Consider the following 25,209-nt stretch of genomic DNA (forward strand, 5'->3'; position numbering starts at 1 on the left):
CTGAGACCACACTGTCCCATGAGGGTTCCACCCCCCACTTAGCCACTGGAGCAACGTCCCTCAGCGGAGCCGACTTCTAAAAGTTCCAATTTTGTGCTCCGTGGCTCTAGCACTTGCCAGAAGGGCCGACGGAGGCCCCCTTTCCCGCCGTCTAATCCTCCCGAATATTGCCTCGGATTCACTTCTCCGCATGTCCTACCTTCCGGAAAGTGGTCGCTTCTCTGTTCAGAGAGTTGTTGCTACTCTCTTCTTCGGTCTCCTGTTGAGTTCGTAGGTGCTCAGAATGGTTTGATCCCTATTCAGCTGAATTCCTGAGACCAGACGAAATCCCGGTCTCCTATTCCTCCACCACCTTTCTCCGCCCCCCCCATACTGTGACTTTTTAACTGGTTTCTGGAGTTCTCATAAAGACTCTTTGGGTCATACATTATTATGATCCAAGGTTGGTGACTCTGTGGTGGAACAAATTCTGGGGCTTCTTATTTTGCCATCTTGCTGATGGCACTCTTCAAACCCCTTTCTAATGGCACTTCATCTGGGCACCCTCCCCACTGTCTGTCAGCAGAGACTGCTGGACTGGTAGGGTTGTGACGGTCATCTGAGCCTTATACTTGTAAAGGCCTTGCTGGATCATAATAATCTCTCTCCTGCCCAGCAGACCATGTGATGCTTGAATGTAATTTCGTTCTGCTTTGTCTGACCACGTGCAGCCTGCATGGTCTCCATGCTTCAGGTGACCATGTGCTCTTAGCCCTTTCAGGGACAGATGTGTTTTGAGAGGACATTGCACCCATTGAATCATCAAGATTCAGAGGTCCTAGGTACCAGCTCCATGACCCCAGTAGATGTGACACCTCTGGTTTCTCTTCTGTCATGCATGGTTAGACCTATATTTCCCTCTTGGGAGGCAGAAGGAGATGGGTACCTCTAGATCCCAGGAATGCACATGGGAAGTGTCCCTGGGAGGGTACAAGGAAACAGGTGGAACGGATTCTCCAGCTAATGCCACGAGATCTGAGCTAAGAGGTGGCCCAGCCAGGATAGAGCTTAGCTTACAGCAATGAGGATGAAGCTGTCCCCCACCCTCCCTCAATGTCCCTCTTTCTCTCCTTTCTATAAATTCCTTGCTCTTCCCAGTTATACACCTGCTTGCCAGCTGCCAATCAACTAAGAGCATTGTCAGGGAAGCTCAGATTGTCTTGTAGAAGGCCCTAGTGAATACCCATTGAATTGGCTTGAATTCTGTTCTTTCCATGGCCCTGTGCTACTCCTCAAGCCAGTGTGTTTCCTGCCAGAAAATGTCCAGCAACTAGAGTCCAGAGCCCCCATTAGACTTGCCTTTTTATAGATTCTCCCATTAGAAAGTTCATTCATTTATTCATTCATTCATTTGTTAGTCCGTTTGTTCATTCATTCATTCATTCATTCATTCAGCATATGCTTTTGATTTTTCTTAAGACCACCCAGCAGTGAGCCTTAGGAGTTCCTGTCCCAGTCTCTGGCATGGTGACATCATTTTGGCGTGGGCAGAAGAGAAGAAAGCTAGGATTGGCAGGATTTTGGGAGGCCCTAAAGGGTCTCTAGGACTCTCATCCACAGAACTCTGCAAAGCAGCCCTCTGGTAAGCCCTTTGAGTAACTGAGCACCTCTCGATGGGGCTCTCAGCTGGAGCGAGGAGGCTACAGCAGGTAGTGATTAGCAGGTGGGACAGCAGGTGGGTGATTAGGCAGAGGCTGTGGCTGACCAGACTGGGGGAGCCCAGGGTGAGCAAAAGCCAGTAAGACCAACACTGGGCATCTGGGGAAATGGCCATGGAGATGTCTTCTAAGCCGAAGTCTGAGGTCACTGGGGCAGGTTCTGAATCAGCTGCTTCCACATGCCTAACCTCGTCATGCTGTTGGCTTGCATGTGTATGGGATGGGGGAGGGGCAACAAGAGAGCTGTGATGATTTCCTTTTATAGAGATTCTAAGAGGAAGTACATTTCTCCATTACTTCCTGACACAATTTTTAGATTATCCACCTACTCAGATACATTTTTCCCTCAGTTCATTCAAGTTTAGAGAGGAGAGAGAGGGAGGGGAGAGGAATTGAAAGGAAGGTTTTCAAAGAATTAATTAAAATAAAGTCTCTTCTAGGACCGGATGTGCCATCTCTGTGCTTCCTTTGGGGTAGAGGGTAGGGTGGGGACAGGGCTAAAATGGAGTCGTGTCCAGCCAAGAGGAAAAGCTCCTTAGCTCTGGTCAGCAATTTTAGACTGCCATGCTACATTTGGCATGTGGCCTGCCCACCATCTTTCCTTCTTCCTCCCTCCCTCACGTCTTTCCTCCCACCATCCCTCTCTCCCTCCCTCTGTCCCTCTGTCCCTCCCTCCTTCTGTCTGTGTCTCTCTCCTTCCTTATCTCACTCCCTCCCTTTCATCCCAGTACAGTGGTAAAACATATACTTTCAGATCTCAGTCTCAGGAGTCAGACAGACCTGTGTGGAACCTCAGCTTTGCCATCTATTATTATACGTGTGAACTCGGGCAAGTTATTTAGCCCAAACCTCATTTGTTAAACAGGGTAAAAAAAAACACCAACCTCCTTGGGATGTTTTGAGATTTGAAAGAAATCATGTGAGTAAGATGCTCAGCACTGTGTGGGGCACATAGTCAGTGTTGGATAAAGGATGGCTGGAATTCCTTCATCCTTGTGCTTACTGGTATTGTATTCCTTCAAAAGCCCTGTTCTGCGCCCTCAAGGATGTGTTGGTTAGAAAGGCCGACAATGTCTTCTGCCCTCAGGAGGTCAGTCTGGTGGGGAGATGCCACTCAGGACCCCCCTCCCTGGCTGTAATTCCACTGTGGGCTGAATCTGTGGGCCCTCCCATTCCCAAAATTGCTTTCAGACAGAGCCATACCAGCTGGTTTGGCTTCCTGGGGCTTTAGAGAATTGGGTTCACATGAGCTGTGCATTTGTGATTGCACCGAATTGTAGTTTATTCATTCATTGAACAAATATTTACTGAGTACCATGTGCCAGGCACTGTTCTAGGCATTTGGGATGGAACAATGAATAAAGCAGAGATCTTGCTTTTGTGAAACGAATGTTCAAACAGGAGGAAACAGACACTAAACACACATAAATAAACTACATAGGGTGCTATAGAGTGATACCTGCTATGGGAGAAAGGAAACTGAATAGGTAAGAGAGACTGGAGGTGTTGGGGATGGAGGTGGGGGAGGGTTGTGATTTTATTAAGGGCCATCAGGGTAGATCTCATTGAGAAGGGAGCGTTGAGATGTAAAGGAGGAGAAGGAGTTTGCTTTATCTGAGGAGAAAGGAATTTATGAAAAGAGGGGAGAGCGAGTGCAAAGACCCTGAGGTGATAGCATGGCCTCTTGTGGGAGGAAAAGGCAGGAGGCAAGAGTGGCTGGGGAGGGAGGAGCAAGAAAGGGAAGCTTTGCCAGAGCAGAGACTGAGTCTGTCCTGTGCCTGGCGGGTGATAGATGTACAGTGAGTATTGGTTGAATGAGTGAATCCTTGCTGGCATCTAGGTCTGACCTGAGCTGGGCCAGGCTAGGACTGACCTCATCACTAATTTGCTTGAACAGAGTGGCTCTTTTAAGCTTTCCTTTTTGATAGGAACAATTTTCAGATCACCAACAGAGCTCATATAAAATTCAAATGTGCAGTTGGGGGCATCAAAACACAAAGCTCTTTCCTTAGCATGTAAAAGAGCCGCACATCTGCTGAAGAGTGGGAAAAATAAAATGAAATTGCAGATGACCTTTGAATGCCTAATTTAAAGAAAAGTCTGTACTGGGCTTTCCCTGTAGCTGCTGTGAAAGTCTCTGTGAGTCAGCTATTTGGATTTCCAGTAGATGTCCAGTCTAACGGGTAGGCCATCTATGGAGGAAGAAGAAGTTGCACCCAACTGCTGGTGACCATATGTTATGTCCTCCCTTTGGCCCTTAGGATGTCTGATTTTGTGTCTCACCCCGGATCTCAAGTCTCCCCACCCCTCATCTCTAGAGAGCTAGTCTCCTACCTGTCCTCCTCCTCTTTCTTGGCTGAGGACTGAGTGCCAGGAATATCTCAGGGACACACTCCTAAGGGACCACCCCCCATGCCTCACCCCAGGCCTTCTGAGGCAAACCGTCGCTAGTGTGCCCTCTGGTTCTGTCTGGCCTAGGGCTGATGGACATTGTCTTAGTCACTCAGGACCCTGAATGGAGCTCCAGCGCTCTCTGCCCTCACCTCTGCTCCATTAACCCCTTTCACCAGAGCGCGCTCTCTCTCTTGCTCTCCCCCTCTGCTTCTTCATCTTACTAATTCCCTTTTCCTTTCTCATCTGGTACAGAAATCCGGAGAGAAATTGGACATGCATCCCCAGTGGCCTAGGGTGGGGAGAAACAACCAGCCCTGAGGACATTAGTGGTTCAGGACCATGGATAGGGCTCTTTGGTTCCCTCAGCACCAACCCTTCACTTGGGTCAGCCGACTCAGGGCATCTATATGAAGGTGGCCTTGAGAGGCCCATTTTAAGATGGAGGGGCAGGGGCCTATGTGACTAAGGGACTTGACCATATCCCTTGCTAGTAAGTGGCAAAACAGAATTGAGAACCCAGGCTCTCTGATTCTTTCCACTGCACCATGTTGAGTACCCCCCATTTTTTTTTAATTAATTTTCAAATATGAGTCGCAGAAGGGCAGAGGGCTTAAAGTTGCTTGTGTTCCTCAGGGATGAGGCCAGTTACTCTATGGGTGTATGTAAACCAGCAGCCATGAGCTTTTAATGAATAGAGAAACAAATGAAAATAAAGGGTACAGATGACAACTGGATGTATTAATCTATTTACTCAATAAATATTAACTGCGTGTCTATGAAATGCCAAACCCCATGTTGGGGATTTAATAGCGAATCAGATGTGGTACTTGCCATCAATGTGGCACTCAGGCAAGTGGGAGAGACAGACAGAAGCTTGACTTCACATGCTTTTGACAATTCACTTGTTTCTCGGGTTACTTTTTTTCTTTCTTTGGGAAGTCCAGCGTGCACAGAATTCCTCATGTGGTCTCCCTTCTGATGCCTCAGTGTAGTGAGCTCAGCCTTGAGAAGGCAGGCAGTGCAGCAGAAACCTAGGAGTTTGAGCTGAGGTGATTGATTCTTGAACGAAGGCCCTTCCGAGGCAAGGTTCTTTGCCTGTGAGTATGCTCTAGAAAGAGGTGTGACTGATCACTTTGGCCAAAATAAGCATCTAACCACACTCCTAACCTCCCAATCCATCTATCCATCCATGGAGAAGTAGTTAAGAAGGCAGAATTTGGTACCAGATTACCTAGGGTTGAATCCTGTTTCTACCATTTATCAACTGTCTGACCTTCGGCAGGTTACTTAACCTTCCTGGGCCTCAGTTTCATTGTCTATAAAATGGGAATCGTAATAATACCTATCCAATATAGTCGCAGGGATGGAAGGAGTTTATTTGCTATAAAGTGATAAAAAAGCTCTTGGCACAGGAGGAATGTGTAATAATTATTATTAGACTTAGCTCCATGAGGCCAGGGGTAGTGCCTGGGATACGGCTGGTGCTCAACACTATTTTTTTAAGGTTTATTTATTTATTTTAGAACAAGTGCATGAATGGGGGGAGGGGCAGAGGGAGAGGGAGAGGGAGACAATCTCAAGCAGACTCTCCACTGAACGCAGAGCCCCATGTGGGGTTCAGTCTCACGACCCTGAGATCATGACCCAAGCGGAAATCAAGAGTTGGATGCTCAACTGACTGAGCCACCCAGGTGCCCCTCAATACTATTTTTTAAATGTGTCAATGCATGAATCGAACATTTGCTAAGACCTGAGTTTTTGTGTGTCAGCCCCTGTGCTTAGCCACCATCCCTTGAGTCAAAGCCACAGCTCAGGTGTCTTCTCAGCCGAGGAGAGCGCAGTGCTAGCTCTCTGTATTTGCTCTGAAAGACCCAGCCCAGGAGTAGGACCAACCTGGCAGAGGTGCCTGTCCCTTGATATCCCTGGCCCCTCCTCTCGGTGCTGATCCAGGGATGTAGCACAATCTGACGAGTGAGAGGCCCTGCCCTCAGCAATGCAGAGATCCCTCTGCTGGTCCAGGATTCCCTGTCAACATAATAAACCACCCCTGGCTGGTGTTGGCTCAAAATGATGACAAATGAGCTGCCTGTGTATTGCCAGGCAGGGAAAATCATATTTGGAACACAGTGGTGGCTTCTGAGTTAAGCATGTCCAGGAGAATCAGAGAGCCTGGAGGTAGAATTAGAAAGCTGAACGGCATGGGATTACTCCCCTGGAACAATTGGATGTGGTACAGAGGCAGGCTTGCCGCCTCACCCTGTCTGCTATGCATTGTTTTATACCTTTGCTGGATGCATCCCCAGCTTGAGAGGAGGGAGACCCTGTTTTGTTTTCATGTCCCTGAGGCACAGCAACTGCGTTAAGCTCTTTTCAATAAATCCCAGACTCTGCCCCCAGCGCTGGGGGCAGAGTGTAAACAGGACCGTAGCTTAGGAAGTGTGTCCCCTGATGGTGTGTGGAAGCCTTGCAGCCTGGCAGAGAGAGGCACCGGAGCTTTGCTCTCCCGCAGACCTGGGTTTGACTCCCCGCTCTTCTTCCACTGCTGCTACCTATTTGACCTTGAGCATGTTCTTAAGCCTTGAGGAGCTTCAGTTTCTTCACATATAAAGTGGTAGGGGTGGGACGTAATAGCCATTTCAAGGGGTCATTGCAAATGTTAGGGAGATAATGGTAGTGAAGCCTGTGTATAAATGATGGTTTCCTTCTCAGACCTGCACACAAGCACCAGTCTTTCTGGGTTTGTTTGTACAGTACTCTCTGCTGTGCCCCTGGGACCCAACAATGAGGTGTCCCTAAACCACTTGTTAAGTGGAGAGTTAGTAAGATGGACCATGCGTGTCTATCTCTATATTCCACTGTGAACTCCTTGGGGACGTGGAACACATTATACAAAATCCATCCCTCCCATCTTCCTACCCACATACACATACAGACTGGGACTAAGGAAGCTTCCCCAGATTTGCTGAATGAAAGATTGAATTTGGTTGGATCTCTGGGATTCTTGATAGAATCTAGGGGCTTCCTAACTTGGAGAGGGAAAAATTAGATCTTTATTTTCACTGATTTCCTGTTGAGACTTGGCATTTCTACCAACGATGAATATAGGCAACAAAGTACAGCAGTATTAACCGTATCTGTGAATTTGTCACTGATAAGATCACAGGTATTTTCGTTACCTGAAAATACGGTTGTTGTAACCATCCAGAAATAACATTTATGGTTTGGACTGCAGTATTCGCCAGGCCCACTGCTAGATCTTATTAATAACGCATTAATAGCGGAGTGCCTGTATTACCAGATGACACATCTTCAAAATGTTTTGAAAATTGTATTTCAATATAATTGGTTTCCTTTGTAATTCTATATATTTTGTTTTATTTAAAACATGTCATTAAAAACATTTATTTTATTCAAAAACATCATCTGTGAGGGCTTCATCAGGCTGCCAAAGAGGGTCATGGCACAACAAAGGTGAAGAACCTCTGGTGGAGGAGGTTTGGGAATCCTTTGACATGAATGACAAAGGTGGCAGGTTAGCATCTTATGTATATTATTCTAGAGAGTATTTCTAGCTTTCATTGGGAGCTCCAAAATGGCAAGGAATTAGATCAGTGGCTCTCTACTAAGGGTGATTTTTCCCACCTCGGGACATTTGGCAATGTCTGGAGATATTTTTGGTTGTTTCAAGTGGGAGGTGCTCCTTGGCATTCAGCGGGTAAGGCCAGGGATCCTACTAAAACATGCTACATGCTACATGCAGAGGACAGCCTCCACAACAAAGAATTCTTCTGCCCCGAATGCCAACAGTGCCAAAGCTGAGAAACCCCGGACTAGACTATCACATCATTGGTGGGAATTTCTCTGATTGTTAAGACCTCTAGGGAAAAAAAAGAAAAAAAAAATCAATGCACAAATTCATTAGCAACACCTGCACTAATTCTCTTGTCCAGCCCTAATGCACATCTGCCTTGTGTACCAGGTGCTGGGCCCTGGGATTCCAGAGAGAGGCATGGCTCTGGAAGAGCTCTGGGTCTGCCATTCAGTAGGATGTGTGACCTAGCCGACTGGTGTGCAAGGTACAGCCATTATGCACATATCTACTGGGCACCTGTTGTCCAGGCAATGTGCTGGGTGCTGGGGATTGGTGTGAATAGGACAGAGCATGGTGTCTACCCCCACGGAATCCACACCTCTGAGGGGAGACATGTAAACCACATGTGATGGTTTGGAGATGCAGTGTACTGTGGAGGATGGGCAGCGGGGTGTGTGTTTGGATGCGTGTTGGGTGAGGACGATTCACCCTAGTGTAGTGGTCTGGAAGGTCTCCCCCGGGGTGGTGAACTTTGGAGATGCAGTGTACTGTGAGGATGGGCAGCGGGGTGTGTGTTTGGATGTGTGTTGGGTGAGGACGATTCACCCTAGTGTAGTGGTCTGGAAGGTCTCCCCCGGGGTGGTGAACTTTGACCTGTGCCCTAAAAGATGAATAGGAGTTGTCCAGACCAGAGGATGGGGAAAGGATGCTTCAATCAGAGGGAATGGCAGGTTTGAGACTCAGAGTGAGCCAAGGAACACGGAGCATCCAAGGAAGGAAATGGAGTCTGGCTTGGACCGGAGTGTCATTTAAGGGAAAAACTTGCAAGAGGTGAAGCCCAGGAGAGGAGCAGGGGCTGGCTCTTGCAGGGAAGGGGCGTCTTGTGCACCATATTGAGGATTAAGGCCTTTGTCCAGAGGAGCCACTGAAGGGGTTTAAGCAAGAGTAGCAGGCCATTTTTGTTTCGTTGAAAGGCACAGACTGGGAGAGAAGAGAGAAGAGATCTGGAATTTGGAGATGGCTCCTGGAGAGAGGGAGGAAAATAGGAAAAGACAAACAGAAGAAGGGAGGGGGGGAAGGGAAAGAGAGGAAGAGAGGAAAGGACAGACAGAGGGAAGGAGGGAGAGGGGGAGGAAAAGAGGAAAGGACAGATGGAGGGAGGGAGGAGGGGAGGGGGGAGGGAGGAACTGCCCAGGAAATCAGGGAAGACACCTCAGAGAAGGTGCCATGTGAAGTGAATCTGGAACAGGGAGTAAGGTTGGCTAGGTGTAGAAGGCACAGGAAGGGCATTCCAGGCCCAGCATTGTGAGGGCCAGAAAGGGCCTGCAGTGTCTCTGGATGGTGAACTATTTGGCGTGAGTAAAGCTCGGTGTGCAGGGGAGAGGGGTGAACACGAGGCTCAGGGCCACCCACTCCTGAAGGGTGATTGCCGAGGGCCAGAGGTACTGTGTGGCCCCTGCTCCCCCATCTGTCCAGACAAGGGGCCCCTGCCAGAAGGCATGTCTACTGCTGGGCCAGAGTCCCACTGTGGACTCGAGGTTCCCAGGTGGCTCTCCATGTGGCAGGTGAGACACCTGCAGTGGACATGATGGTCTGCCTCACATCTGCAGCTTTCCCCGGCGTTTCCTCTTAGGGCAGCTTCATTCATTACATGGCTTCGACGAATCCATATCTCAGCCCAGAGTGCACTCCCAGATTCCAGTCTACAGCCCTAATTGCCTTCTGGCCATCTCCGTCTGGAGGTCCCACTGGCTTCTCCAACTAAATTTATCCAAAATTGACCTTATCAGTCAACAAATATTTGCAGAATTGAATTGAATTTTCCTGCCAAACTTCTCAAAAGAGTTATCTCCTCAAAATTATCATTATTTGTAGACAACATGATTGTGTACCTCAAACACCCAAGGGAATCAACTGAGAAATCTTTGGAATGAATGAGAGTTCAGAAACCCAGTTGGATGCGAGATGAATATATAAAAATCAATAGGTTTTATGTATATCTGTAAAAACCAGCTAGAAAACTAAACTAATGGGAAAAAATATTATTCACTAGAGCAAGGAAAAGTGCATAAAATGTCTGGGAACAACCTTCTTAAGATATGATTGGGACCTTATATAAAGAAAAGTACAAATCTTTATGGAAAGATGAGTTGGTATTTATTGATCACGTATTGTGTGTTAGGTACTGTCTGAGCATTTAGCAATGTAGCAGGTATTATTGCATTAATCTATGCAGTCATCCTTGAAGTGGGTGTTAATTTTAAAGATATCCAAACTAAGTTTAAAGGGTTCACATGAAGCGCCCACCAAGTATTAAGTGGCAAAATGGAAATTTGCACACAAGGTTTTTGCTTCTCAAACCCATGCTTTTAACCTTTTCCTAAGCCACCTCCCCAATAAACCCTAGATACACAAACAAATGAAGTTGGAAGGTGTTGTCGTCTGAATATTATAAAAAGATTAATTCATTTCGCCCATCCGTTCATCCCCACAGTGGGTATTGAGTGTCTGCCATGGTCAAGGACTGAACTAGGTGGTAGAGATAAAAATATGCATAAGCTCTCGAGGAGTCTGCTGATGGACATAAACGTGTCATCATGTCACCATCGGTGAAGGCAAGGATATTCATAGTGGATGAGTAGCAAGTAGAGGAGACATACATGCCATTGTCTTGAGGATCCCAAGATGGCTGCTTGGAGGAGGGAAGGAGTACCTGTTAGTCAGCTGGGTGAAGGAACTGGAGAGCGAGTATCCCAAGCATAGAGAGTTGGGTGGGCAATTAATATTTATAAATTCATTCATTCAACCGACAACTCTTCCGGGAGCATCTGCTATGTGCCAGTACAGGTCTGGGAGCTGGAGATAGAGCAGAGAACAAAAGAGCACCTCTGCTTTCATGGACATGGCATTCTCATGGGAAGAGGCAGAAAATAAACAGGAAAATCAACGGCAGTGGGTGCTAAATGCTATGGAGAAAAATAAAGCAGGAAGCTAGAACACCTGGTCTGAAAGCAGGGAGGCCTGGATTTTAGGTAGGGTGGGCTCCGAGGAGGTGATACTTGACTCCAGAGCTCAAGGAAGTGAGGAAGTGGGTCACATGGCTCTTGAGGGAAGAGGTTTCTGGACTGAAGAGTCCCAAGGTGGGCATGTGATGGGCTTCAGGAATGGCCTGGAGGCTGCATGGCTGACCGTGGTAATGAGGGGACAAGAGAGGAGAGGAGCTCAAGAGGAAGCGGGGCATCCTTTCAAGGTAGGGCTTTGAAGGGCCAGGACTTTAGCTTTTATGTTGAGGGAGATGAGAAGCCCGTCCATCTTCAGCAGAGCAGTCTTTCTAAAAGCATGACCAAGAAAGAGGTCAATGTCACTGCTTGCAAAACTGAACATTTTAGTCTTCACGAAAAATCGAAACAACGCAAAAAGCACACAGCCAGGTAGACAACAATATTTGCAACAAATATGACAAAAGAGTAAAATCCGGATTCTATGAAGAGTCAGTACAAGTTGGTAAGAAAATCGTAGGAACTTATGGAAGATATAAGTACATAAAATTTAGGAACCTCTTATGTCAAACATCATAAAATTAAAAGGCTAAAACGGCGATAAACCTGTGATGCCTAGAGGACATAAATATACAAATCAAAAAGAAAAAACTAAAGACTGTAGTGGAAAATTAGCGAGAGTTCATCAGACGGTTCCTAAAGGGAGTATTTAAAATTATTAGGGAATGTTGAAAAAAAAATGTTGAGTTGAAGTTACAAAGAGATACTAAATAAAACAAGATAGCTTTTTTTTTTTTTTTGCACCTGTCAAGTAGGGAAAAACTTTTCAATAAGAGAACACACAATGTGAGTGAAGATGGATTGAGATAGGCATTCGTAAGCATGGCTGTTGAGAATGGAATTGGAGTGTGTTTTCTAGAAAGTATTTTCTAGACTGGGAGATCCAGAGCCAGAGCATCACAAATGTTCCTACCCTTTGACCCAATACCCTGCACTTCTGGAAGTCTGTCATAGGAAAATCATCACCCCAAAGCGTTTAATTCTCCAGGATTGTTCTTGAGCCTGAAATGGGTCTTGGCCATGTCTGGTAGCTGCGCTGACTGGAGAGAGGTATGGGTGAGTGAAGGCAGGCCATCCTGGGTACAGAGAAAGAAATGCAAGGTGCCCTTGGATCAACGTGCACAGCAGCATTCCCGTCCACAGGGCAGTACACTGGTCATTAGATGCGAAGAACAAAGAATTTGAAAACACTCATTTAAAAAGATACAAGCACCCCCATGTTCACCTCAGCATTATTTACAATAACTGAGATATGGAAGCAGCCCAAGTGTCCATGGATGGATGAATGGATAAATGAGATGTGGTGTATATAAACGTGGGCTATTACTCAGCCATGGAAAAGGATGACATCTTGCCCTTTGCCACAACCTGGATGGATGTCTTATGCTTAGTGAAATAAGTCAGAGAAAGACAAATGCCATGTGATTTCACTCATATGTGGAATTTAAGAAACAAAACAAACAAAAAAAGAAACAAAAAGAGACAGATTCTTATTTATTTATTTATTTATTTAAAAGATTTATTTATTTATTTGAGAGAGTGAGAATGAGAGAGAGAGAGCACATGAGACGGGGGAGGGTCAGAGAGAGAAGCAGACTCCCCGCCGAGCAGGGAGCCCGATGCGGGACTCGATCCCGGGACTCCAGGATCATGACCTGAGCCGAAGGCAGTTGCCCAACCAACTGAGCCACCCAGGCGCCCCGAGACAGATTCTTAAATGCAGAGAACCAAGTGATGGGAGGGGGGAAATAGGTGAAGGGGGTTAAGAGGACACTTACCAGGACAAGCACTTACTAACGTATAGAATTGTTGAATCGCTAGAGCATACACCCGAAACAAATAGAACACCGTATGTTAACTCTACTGGAATTAAAAAAGATAACAATTTAAAAAAAGGATGAAGAACAGCTAGCCCTTTTCTTGGAAGAAATTCAGCATTTTATAGGCATGAAAGGACATTTAGCCCTTTTGGCACGGACTCCCACTCTATTAGCATTTCAATCTGGAGTGGCTGCTCTCTGGGTTACAACTTCCTCAACTCACTAACGAACTAACATTTGATTTCAGGAAGTTTTCCCAATGAGTCAGGCTTCTAGCACTATCTGTCTTCAACAGTGCCTGCCACAGAGGTCAGCCAGCCTCCTGTGGACAATACCACCACCCCCAACCTAGAAACCGAAGCTGGATGCGGTTACGGTGTAAGTGAATATTCGTTCTGGGACTCTGGCCATGGAAGAGCATTTTCCACTGCACTGACCAGCATTCATTCTGTCACCAGACCTTACGAAGTGTCCAGGTCTTTTTTAAAACAGAAAAAAAAAAAAAATCCAGAAACAATTTAAATGTCTGACAGTGGGAGAATGGTTGAGTAAATTCTAGTTTAACCATAGAACAGAATGTTGTTCGTCCATTTAAAAGGCTGTTTATGAACAGATTCAATATCTTGGGGGAGAAGCTCGTGTTATAATGTTTACTGAATTGTTGCAAAAGAAAACCAAGAAATGACCTGAATGGCCATCAACAGGGGAGTGGTTGAATAAATTGAGATACATCCATGCTGTGGAATATTACACCTTTATATAAAAAATAAGTGAGATATGTATCTATTGCCTGGAAGTTGTCCCTGATGTATTGTTAAGTGAGAAAGCATGGTGCAGAGAAATGAGCTAACATAGGATCTCATTTTTAAACAAAATAATAAAAATTCTCCCAGAATGTGTCCATTTGCTTGCATGAGAGTGGAGAAGGTTGGAGAGGAACAACTAGCCTGGTCACTTTGGATTGGGTGGAAGGGAGAGAGATAGGAGATCAGTTTTTCTTTACATGTCTTTGTGTTGCATATATGCATATCTATATATATCACCTTGCCTTTGTCATTTAAGACAAGAATAATTTACTGAAGAAAGAGCACACACAATTATATGTGCAGTATTAACTGCACAGTGTGAAATGTGTCTGGAAAAATCTAGGAAAAAAAAGAAAATATTAATAGCAGTTGCCTCTGGAAGGCAGGTGCAGTTATAATGTTTCCTCTTTTTTATCCTTGCCTGTATTTTTCAAATCGAACGAGCAAAATGAATAAATTATTATTTAAAATATACAGGCTTCCACCTTCTCACCATTCCATCTTGCCTTTACTTATTACGATCTGGCCTCTGTCGGCCTTGCCTCCAGCCACCTGCCTTTGCTGCAATTCATGTATCCATTCAGCGCATACTTACTGAATTCTCGGGATTGGGGAGGCAGCGGGAACCAGGATGAATCCCTCGCTCGGCGTTCTCCTTCCAGAGGGACCACTGAGACATCAAACTGAGTGACCTCGCCCCAGACCCTCCTCTTAGTCTGTCTGTGGTGCTCAACACATTGAGTCAAGTTCTCCTGCATGGAAATGCCCTCTGGTTCTCCTCCCGCCATTCTGCCTGCCTCCCTGCCCCCTACCCTGTTACCCTTCTTGTCCCCGTACATGGAAAATGTTCCCAGGGGCTCTGTTTTGAGCCCCTTCCTTCACTTCTTTCTCCATAGCAGGAGTATGGTTTATACCCAGATTCTGACTCAGAAACGGCAGATCTGTGCCGCTCTGAGCCGAGGCAGCGGCCCAGGATGCTGGGGATGGTGGTAAATGTTGGTATCTGTGGTTGCCAGGACATGGATGATAGTGGCCTTTACGGTGTGGTCCCCATGGGCTCTGTACTTCAGATGCACTCTGTGCATCACTCGGTGCCCATGTTGGTGTGTTTGCTTATGTCTGGTCTAGGATCTGGGCCCCATGGTCCCTCACTGGGTCTAACCTAGAGGAATGAATGAACAAATGAATGAATGAATGAATGAATGAATGACATAGTACAATGATATCTCCAGGCAGATTTTAGAAACATGAGTAGATCTGGTGCCTGTGCCAATGAGGGGAAGTTTAGGGAAGTGAATTAGGGGGCTCCTTTGAAGCTTTATTTCATTATTATTGTGGCTGAATATTTTTCTGGTTTCTGGGCCATTTACGTCTTCTTTAGTAAATTAATTTGTTCAAGACCCTGATTTTTCAATTATAGCGCTTGTTGTTTTCCTATTGATTTGCAATGGTTCTTTGTATATTAAGGCAATTACTTTTGTGCCTAACATTTTTGTGTCCTTTTCTCTTCTGTTTCTGTTTTTGACATATACAAACTTTTTGCATAAAACTATCAGGCTGGTAGTATTTTCCAGTTTTTCTGCTCAGAAAAATCAGCCAGATAATTATTTGCCTATTTTTTTTCTAATTACTTTTTTGGCTTGATTTTGTTTTAACTTCTAACTCTTTTCTCCATCTGGAATTTATTTTAGTAGATGGTGTGAGTTGAGGAGGTCGTGGTTCTTTTCCCAGTTAATTCGGTGACTGTGCAAAATGTTTTTCTTTTCTCATTGATTTTTTAATGTTGTCTTATATGTATTTCAATTTTTATGTGTGTTAAGACTTCCCACAATACTGTTTCCCGTTCTGCCTGTCTGCTCTTAGACCACCCCTCCACTGTTTTCATCAGCATCATTTGGTGATTCTGGTTAGTATCTTGCAGAAGGAGGATACTGCATTTTCAAAAAATATGCATTGTCTGTGACCATCTATTTTTCCACTTAAACTTAGGTATCATCTTACCAAATTTAAAACAGGTCATTGGACTTTTGATCAGAATTGCATTAAGCTTATAAATTAACTTTTCAAAAGGTTAATATTCTAAATTAACCTTTCAGTAGTTCGTCTTTCTGCTCAAGATGACGTTATGTCTGTTCAATTATTCAGTTTTTTAAAATCCCTTTCTAAAAGGCATTTTCGTACAGTGCCTGCTCATTTCTTACTGAGCTTATTTCTATGTCTTGCATGCATTTTGTAGTTATCATAAAGAAGAACTTTTTTCTTTATATTTTTATCTGTCACTGGCATATGGAAATGGTATTGATTTTGTAAACTTATTTTGCATTTGGCTACTTTACAGAGTTTTTTTTTTATCAGTACTAATAGCTTTATAATTGATTTCTTTGGGTTTTGGGTATATTAAAATGTCATTTGCAAACCATGTTTTTCTTGCTTTTTTTTTTTTTTTTTTTTTAGTGTGTGTGTGTGTTGCATGAGTTAGCTCTTTCAATAAGTCATGAAACCTCACAGGTGATAGTAGCACTCCTGATCTTAATGAGGTGTTTCGCCGTAAGTATGATGTTGGTTATTGTTCTAAAATGGATGCTGTATCATGGCAAGGAAATCTTTTTCCTAGTTCCAAATGCTTATTTTAATCAGGGTTACACGTCTAATTTTATTAAATGCCTGTTTAGCATTTATTCAGAAGACTTTAACTTTTTTTCTTCTTTAATGGGATACTTTGTGTTAAGAGAGTTCTCAATAGTAAAGTCATTTCAGAGATTAACTGTCCTTTGTCAGTTAATCCCTAAGCGGGCTTTAAAAAAAAAATTGGTGTTGAGTCCATTTATCAGCATCAGAGTTAAGGAGGGGGGTGTGAAGTGGCTGCTCACATGTGAATCCTTCTGTGAGCCGTGTGGTTTGGGCTCCGTTCCTTAATTTCTCTTTGCCTTAGTTTTTCATCTGTAAAATGGAGACGATATTAATAGTATCTGTCTTAAAGGGCTGTTTGTGAGGTTTAAACAACTCGGTCTATACAAAGTACTGAGAAGAGTATCTAACCAAACACTCACTAAATAGAAGCCATATATTAAATTATTAGAAATTTACCATGTGCCTGATACCGAGTTTGGGGTGTGGATTCAGAGATGGGAAAACTCACATATGGTCTGTCTTCTCATGGAGCTTACAGCCTGGCAAGAAGACAGATCCTTATGAAATAATCATGTGGAAGCATGGAAATTTGCTTCTATGATAAATGCTATCAAGGAGAGCTATGGTGTCATAAGAACATGTAATAGGGGGGTTGAGCTAGTCAAGGAGAGACACTGGACTGAGATCTGAAAGATAAATATGCCCCGAAGGTAGGGAAGAGTATTCTAGGAAAAGAGAAGAGGATATGCCAAGGTCCTGTGGCTGTGCAAGGAAGATAGTATGGCTGGTACAAAAGTTGAGAGGGTGGTGTTTGAATGGAACACTAGTGGACACTGGGTCTAAGAGGTCACTAAGGGCCAAACCATGCAGAGACCATCCCAGGCCTGCAAGTGGTTTTCTTCCTTATTGAACAGCAATGAAGAGTCATGGAAGGTTTGGTGTAGGTTGGGGGGAGGGGAAGTGACCTGATCAGATTTCTGTTTTAAAAAGACACCCCTGGCAGCAGTGTTGGTAAGGACCAGAGTAAATGTGGTTGACCAGGTAGGAGGTTATTATGGCAGTCCAGGAGAGAGACTGGTGTGGACAGGGAGTGGTGGGGAGTGGAGGTAGAGACAAGGTGGTAGATTGCCAGTGGGGTTGTGATGGAAAGGAAGGTGTCAGAGGGGAGGGAGGGAGGGAGACATCACAAACCTGAGCATCCCAAAGGAGATGTCGGGGCTAGAGCTCAGAGGGAAGTCTAGCCTGCCAAGTGAAGTTGTGGGTTGTCAGTGGGCAAGTGGGGAGGTCCTCCAGACTAGACAGAGAGGAGGAGAGGTCCCAACACCGAGCCTGGAAAGGGGCCAGAGGAAGAGCAGGGGGCGGAAAGAAGGAGAGAGCAGTGGTGTGGGAGAGAGCCTGTGGTCCCCAAGCAGCAGCATCATTGGATCCAGTGAGAGGAACAGCTTCTGGCCCCAGGAGGATGCTGTCCATTGGAAGGTCAGAGTTCATATTTCAGCCAGGTGCACCCAGGCGGTGTGCATGCACGGTGAAGTCTGAGATGTTCTGGCCTGGCAGGAGTGTTTCCAAAAGGAGGGTACGTGTGAGCAACAGTCTTAGAGGCAGCAGAGACAGAGGTCTGTTAAAGGGAAGACTGAAAAATATCCACTGGACCCATCAGTGACCTTAGTACACCAGCTTGGGTGGATCAGTAGGACCCGAAGGCAGAAGTGACAGGGCTGGAGAGCGAGTGGGAAGTCAGGAAATGGAGACAGAAAGTATAGACAGATTGTGTTTTCCAGAAATTTGGCAGCGAAGGGGAAGAGAGAGACAAGGCTGGAGGGACTGCAGTGGGAATTGTTTTCTCGGTGATGGAGTCCTGAGCACGCTTAGAATGGGAAGACTCCAGCGGAGAGGACATGACTGGACGCATGTAGCGTATGCAAGAGAGAGACACAGGTCAGCTTCGTGATGGGGAGCGGGGGTGGGATTCCAAGGGCAGATCGGACGATCATGTTTAGATCGGAGCAGGGGTGGTTCCTCTGTTGGGGGAAGGAGGACAGCCCAGGGCAGAGTGGATGGGTTCAGAATTGGTGGGGGGAGACAGAGGACCAAGGGATCCATCCTTGTGGCTTTGTTTTCTGTGCCAGGTGGGAGGAGAGACAGTGAGCTTGGAGGAGGGACCTGCAGAGTCGGGAGGGCAGGGAAAATGGAGAAGATTGCAAGTCTTCATTCTGGCATTTGATGTTCTAGAGGGGAAGCCTCTGTTCTGCCCTGTGTGGTGACTTTTAGTTCCAACTCTCTGAGCCTTATTTTCTGACCACACAGTTCTTCCGAGGCTTGAGTCCAACGACACACATTTTGTCATCTGCGCAGTGCATGGCACAAGCAAACCCAAGTTCCGTCTGTCACCCACCCTCCCTCCCTCGGTGCCCAGCCTGGAGCGGCCTGGGAAGCCCGTGGGAAAGTGGGTCAACATTGCTCCTTTTTCTCTGGAAGCTTCTGGGAGTTCTTCTGGCCATACTGACCTGCTCTCTTTCTCTCTCCCAGGCCAAAACTGCACGTTCCAACTACAGGGTCCCAATGGGACAGTTGAGAGCCCAGGGTTCCCGTATGGCTACCCCAATTACGCCAACTGCACGTGGACCATCACCGCAGAGGACCAGCACAGGATCCAGCTCGTGTTCCAGTCCTTTGCCCTGGAAGAGGACTTTGACGTCCTGTCGGTGTTTGACGGCCCGCCCCAGCCAGAGAACCTGCGGACCAGGTACTGTCTCTGTAGCCAACAGCGGGGACCTGAGCCAAGCCCGTTTGCCAACAAAGCCCTCTGTTCCTATGGGCTCTGCCCTCAATTCCTCTGCTTTCTTTATGTTTCCAAATGCCTTTCTCCAACTTAGAAGTACCCAGTAGGTGGGACTGGTGGGTAGTGTACTTAGGAAGATGAGATAGAAGACACAAAGTGTTGTAGAGAAATTCAAGTCTTTCTATTAAGACGGATTTTGCATGGATTTGTGTGTATGTGTGTGTGTATCCATTGGTGTGTATTCTTTGCACCCACGGAGATCTATTTTCTCCCCTTGGATCCAGCAGATATGTGTTGAAAGCTAATAATGATCATGTCTTACATTCTGTACTTGAAAACCATCAATACTTTGTTGGAGTTTGCCTTGCATTTGCATGGCCTTGACTGTGGCCGTAGAATCAGGAGTTTGGGGCAGGGGCACTTGGGTGTGCAGTCGGTTAAGCGTCTGACTCTTGATTTCAGCTCAGGTCATGATCTTGGGGTTGTGAGATCGAGCCCTGCATTGGGCTCTGTGCTGAGTGTGGAGCCTGCTTGAAATTCTCCCTCTCCCCTTCCATTGCCACCCCCCCCCCAAAAAAAGGAGTTTGGGGCAAATTTCCCACTCTCTCAAACCCCATCCTGGTTATTGGAAGAGAAAATTCTGGAAGGGCTTTCCTGACCCCCTGAGCTGTCTCCTGAGGGGGAGAGAGAGTTCACATCGAGGAGGGAGACAGGCAGGGAGACTGCTGCCTTTGCAGTTGGGTAGACTTGTCTGGGACAGAGGTCAAGGCCCCAGAGTCCTAGCTCTCCAGCTTTTGTTGACCTGGTGGCCAGCCGTGCTCTATGGCCAGCCTTATCCTGGTTCTGCCAGCCAGGCTTTGGGCTCCCCAGGGAGCCAAAGGGTTAGTGGCTTACCAGCCAAGCCTTGGGGAGCTCGGGGTGCTAATGAGCAGAACAGCAATGAGCTGGTCCCTGGCAGGTGCTTTAACTCTTGAGGCTTTGTTTAAGATGCTCTGTGCCCTTAGCTTGCAAGCTTCCGGAGCAGGGTCACAAACAGCACTTACAGGACAGCGCTAGCCCTCTTCTCTCCGACTCCCTGCCCTCTCAGGGCAGTGCAGAGGTGAGGCTGCCAAGCCTGCAGCAGAGGTGGGGGCAGCTGGGGCCCCTCTGACTAGTAGCTCCTCCCGGACAAGGCTGGGCTTATCCATCCTGCCTTGACAGCCAGCATGTTTGGTGCACGGTAGGTCTTCAGTGACACGGTGGGGGGGGGGGGCAGGGACTAGAGTCCTCCTCATTTATTCACTGCCCAACTATGTCATGAGCACCCCTTATGTTCCAGACACTGGCCTGGGTGCGGGGGATGCGGCAGCGAGCACAACACAGCCACTGTCTTCACGTGGGCTACTGGCTAATGGGGGCCGGCAGGCATGGATGTGAATATGTCAGTTGAGCATTCAAAGACATCAGAGCTAGAGAAAAAGCAGGAGGAGACTGGGACTGGAGAGTCTGGAAGAGGTCGCAAAGGAGCGAGTCCTTACAACCGGGTGCTGAGCTCAGGTGACACCATCTGTGGGGCCCCTGCATAGACTTTTGATGGATGTTGAATGAAGCTGAAAGATGGAAAGGCTAATGGCGTACTTCGCTGGGGTGTGGACAGCTGGAGGCTGACTCCGGTTCTGCGTCATAGAGCTGATTTTAGCTTTCCTTGTTCTGAGGTTCACATGGACGTGGTCAGACCTCTGCTTTCTGACGCTTGGGTTTGCTCACTGGGAGAGTGAAATGCAGAACATCCACGGGAGGTGGGGGGACTGGTCTGACCTGGAAGGGTGGGAAGGTGGTCCTGGGAGGGGAGGCCCTGGTTGTGTCCCCTGCCCCAGCACAGCCCACTCTGGCCAACCAGTCTTGTGTGAGGAGGAGGCTCCCATGGGTTGTGCCTTCACTAGGTGGTCCCTGCTTGGGTTCTCCCTTTCTGTGATTTTCCCCATCTGCTCATTTCCTTTCATTTCAGTAACCAAGGGCCTGCAGGCTTAGCAGAGGGGGAAGAGCGCTGGGCCTCTTGGGGCCCCTGCAGCCAGAGGAACTCACAGCTTGGAGGACACTGGGCAGGGAGATGACCCCAGAGGACAGCCTGAATAGCAGGAAGGAGTGGAATGTGCGCTCCTTGAAGGTTTTGGAATGGAGCTCCTTCCAGGGGTGTAGGGGGGACAGCATGTGTGTTTGGGGAGGACTCTTGGGTCCTTGTGAATTATTTTCATGTTTTTTGCGTGGTTATTAGTCTACTCGGGTTTTCTTCTTATTTGTGAATCAGTTTCTTTTTTTAAAATTTTTTATTGTTATGTTAATCACCATACATTACATCATTAGTTTTTGATGTGAATCAGTTTCTATATGTATGTTTGTCCACAAAATCATCCCTTTTATGGAGATGGTCAAGGGTCTCAGCCTAGAATCATATGCATTACAGTTTCCCCATCTGTCTGGTATCTGGGAGCGCACCTTCTATCTCGCGTCTGCTCCTGTGTGTTTGTGTTTTCTTTCTTTTTACTCAATTAGTCTTGTCACACAAGTTGCCTCTTTTATTGGTCTTTTTAGCATTCCACCTGTAGGGGTGTCGGTTTTATTCTTTCTCTATTATCTACTGACTCATCTTTGCTTTTATCTTTATTCATTCTTTTCTCCCTCTTATCTTGGGCAGATGTTGCTCTTTTGCTGATTTTGTGAATTGAATTAGTTTCATTATTTCTTGTTTGATAACAAAAACCTTAAGAGACATTGTCCCCTAAGTATAACTTTGACCATATCCCATAAATTTTGATGGATAGTCATTATTTTAGGAAGAGTCTCTAATTATGGTTTTTGTGCCTTCCTTGACTCTAGGGTTTTTTCCCTCAGATTTTCCAGTAATATTTTTTATGCGTAAGACATTATTATCTAGTTGTATTGCATTATGATCAGATGATTATTTCCACTTTGGGGAACTTGCTTTTTTCCCCACAGTATAAGATCATTTTTTTGTTAAGTGTTCTATAAGTATTTGCAAGAAATAATTCTTTGTGAAAAAATTTGTGTTATTAACATTATGCAGTTTTACTAATTTCTTATTGTCTGAATGAGGTTTGTCAAAGATAAGCAATGCATTGTTTTCACATTTTCGCTATTGTTCTTGTCAATTTATCCTTTTATTTCTAAATTTTTACTTTATATATTTTGGTGCTATACTCTTCAGCATGTAAGTATTTAAACATTAGATATTGAGTGAATTTTATGTATTTTTTCAATAAAAAAGTTATCTTTATTCCTCCAGTTTTTTTTTTTGATCTTAAATTCTACTTTGATGCTAATATAACCATCTTCATTTTCTTTGAGGTTTGTATTTATTGGGTCCCCCTCTTTCCCAATTCCTCTGTTTTAAATTTTTCTGCCATTGTTCTAGTTATATCTCTTAGGACATCATATCATTGAATTTTTTTTTAAGATTTAAAAAAATATATTTATATGAGAGAGAGAGAGAGAGAGATACAAGAGCGAGCACAAGCCAGGGGGCGAGGGCAGAGGGAGAGAAACAAGCAGACTCCCTGCTGAGCAGGGAGCCTGACCCGTCCCAGGACCCTGGGATCCTGGACTGAGAGCAGACACTTAAACTGAGCCACCCAGGTTCCCCTGGATTTTTATTTTTAAACCTTTATTGAGAGTCTATTCTTTAATAGGAAAGCTTAATCTACTCACATTTTTTGGTGACAACCTATATGTTTGCTCCAGTATAATACTTAATGCTTTCTGTTTTTAAGTTTCCCTACTCTTATTTACTATTATTTCCTTTTCTCTACTTTCAAGTACAAGTTTTCTTTGCCTTTTCTGTGATTTTGATTCTACTAGTGGTTAAGTTCTTTCTTCAGAACACTTTTTTTTGAGATTTTATTTATTTATTTGACAAAGAGAGAGCGCACAAACAGGGGGAGCTGCAGGCAGAAGGAGGGAGAAGCAGGCTCCTCACTGAGCAGAGAACCAGACATGGAGCTCGATCCCAGGACTCTGGGATCATGACCTGAGCCGAAGGCAGATGCTTAACTGACTGAGCCACCCAGGTGCCCCCAGAACACATTTTAAGGTGTATTTCTCTGTCAACATCTTGTCTGGGTAGGTTTTTTCTTAATCAGGTCATACTGACACTGCATCTTGTAGAAATTCCTTAGTGTTTGTAGCATGTAGTTATCTGTCTCTTTTTCCTAGTTCCCAGAGTGGACATTTATATTGGCTCTTTTTAATACACCTTCGATTATTTCTATGAGAACTTAGGGATTCAGGTGGAAGGGGAGTTTAACATGTTGGCTTGGCTCTCCATCTTCAACTGGAAGTTTGTCTTAGGATTTTTATTCTTTTTGATGCTATTGTGAACAGAACTAATTTTTATTTTATTTTATTTTTGGATTATTCACTGCTAATATATAGAAATACAGCTGGTTTTTGTAACATTGGTCTTATGTCTCATGACCTTGCTGAACTTACTATTAATACTTCTAAGTTTTTTTTTTATTATTATCTGTGAATAAATGTTTTTGTTTTACTTTTTCCTTTACAATCTAGATGTCTTTTATTTCTTTTTTTGCCTAACTGCACTGGATAGGATCTCTACTACCATCTTGAAAGAAAGTGGTAAAACTGGACATCCCTGTTTTCACTCCTGATCTTAAAACATTCAGTCTTTCGCTGTTAAGTGTGATGTTAGCTATAGATGAGTGCTAGATGCCTTTCGAATGGAGGTTTTAAGCAGATGATTTCGGCACAGTCTGGCTGCAGTGGGGAAAATGCACCGGATTGGGGGCCAGACTGGTGACCGCCAGGCCAGGCGGGAGACAGTGGTAGCCGGAGCTAGACCAATGGAGAGAGAGGATGGAGTGGCTTTGTATGATATTAATGGAAAGGCATTGTCCCTGAAGTTAAGGGCGAATTTATAGGGACTGTGGAGTGTAAAGAAGAAGAAAGGGGTGGAGGATGACTCCACTGTGTCTGGCTTGGAGGCAGAAAGCAAGCAAGATCAGTGTGCGGTGAATTTCGGTTTCCAGGGAAAGGTGTTCTCACGGCATACCAGGGTCTTTTCTGTACAGATGTTTTTTCTTTATTCGTCTAGTGGAACAGGAGGGTCATGTCCTCTCAAGTTGTTTTCCTGTGAAACAATATCACACAAGGAGGAGAGAGGGGCAGGCCTAGATTTATACCCAGGTAGGTACTACATTTATTAACGCTGTGACCTGTGTTAAGTTTGGCCTCTTGAAGCCTCATCTATAAAATGGAAGTCACACTGCCCATCTTTGCCCATCTTCCCGGGTGGTGGTATGGGAGCCCCCTGCTACAGATCCCTTAGTGCTCCAGCAACAGTAATCTGCATCCTTCCCCACCCCTTTGTTCCCAGACCTAGGAACTCGGGCTGTTCTAGAGGGCTTTGGCGTCTGTCCTGCCACTGCATCTATAGACTTTTTAGATCACAGGAGCACAGGTGTGGAGCACGGAGAAGGAACCGGGCTCAGGGGCGTCACTCACCATGGGTGGCATTACCGAGCAGCAGGTTTCTCTCTGCCCAGATAGCCCGTGGCTTGCTGTGTTTATTGTCTACAATTCCACAGCCTCAAGTTTTGCAGTTCTGCTGTCTGTGCATTTTGAATGCATTTCTCCTTTCTTCTTCTTTTGCTCCACCACCGATCTTTTTCACTTGGTGGGTGCGTTCCAGAACAAGGCTGAAGGGTCACCTCCCCACCTCAGTCCCCAGCCCCCTTTAAACTTAACCTTTCTCCAACTGCTTGCTCATGGTTGTGCTATGAGCGACAGGCTTCGTAACTGGTTAGATTCTAAGCTCCTCGAGGCTGAAAGTCAGGCCTTCTATCACATTTTGCTGTGGCAGAGCCAAGCAGTGAAATATACCTCTTGCTGGTGGATGACGTGAGCTTGCTTTCCAGCTGTTCCTTAGCCAGGGCATCTGCCAGTCTCTTTGACTCTCAGCCTCAGCATCCCCATCTATGAAGTGGGTATATCAATATCTGCTTCATAGGTTGGTTGGTGAGGATTAAGTTAAATCATGTGGGTAAACCACTTTGAATTGTGATAAGATATAAACAAAAGGAATACTTGTATATTTGGAGAAGAAAATCAGAAAACACAATTAAGCAAAAAGACACCCCCCCCCCCAGTAAATGTCTAAGTCATGTGGCAGAGCAATGGTTCTCAACCCCCAGGGGACA

At 45.6% G+C, this 25,209-nt stretch overlaps 1 protein-coding gene across 2 annotated transcripts in view; it reads left to right on the forward strand.

The window, feature by feature from the left end:
* Nucleotides 1-25,209, forward strand: part of CSMD2 (CUB and Sushi multiple domains 2) — a 588,524-nt gene that overhangs the window by 47,095 nt on the left and 516,220 nt on the right. For both annotated transcript variants that reach the window (XM_088023017.1, XM_028113838.2), the window contains exon 2: nt 18,745-18,961. In XM_088023017.1, coding sequence (XP_087879143.1) covers nt 18,745-18,961 — 217 coding nt within the window. The remainder of the gene's footprint in view (nt 1-18,744; nt 18,962-25,209) is intronic.

This window comes from Eumetopias jubatus, unplaced genomic scaffold (assembly GCF_037043125.1).
Source record: "Eumetopias jubatus isolate StellerSeaLion01/CBP00866 unplaced genomic scaffold, mEumJub1_p1.0 scaffold_4, whole genome shotgun sequence".
NCBI lineage: Eukaryota > Metazoa > Chordata > Mammalia > Carnivora > Otariidae > Eumetopias > Eumetopias jubatus.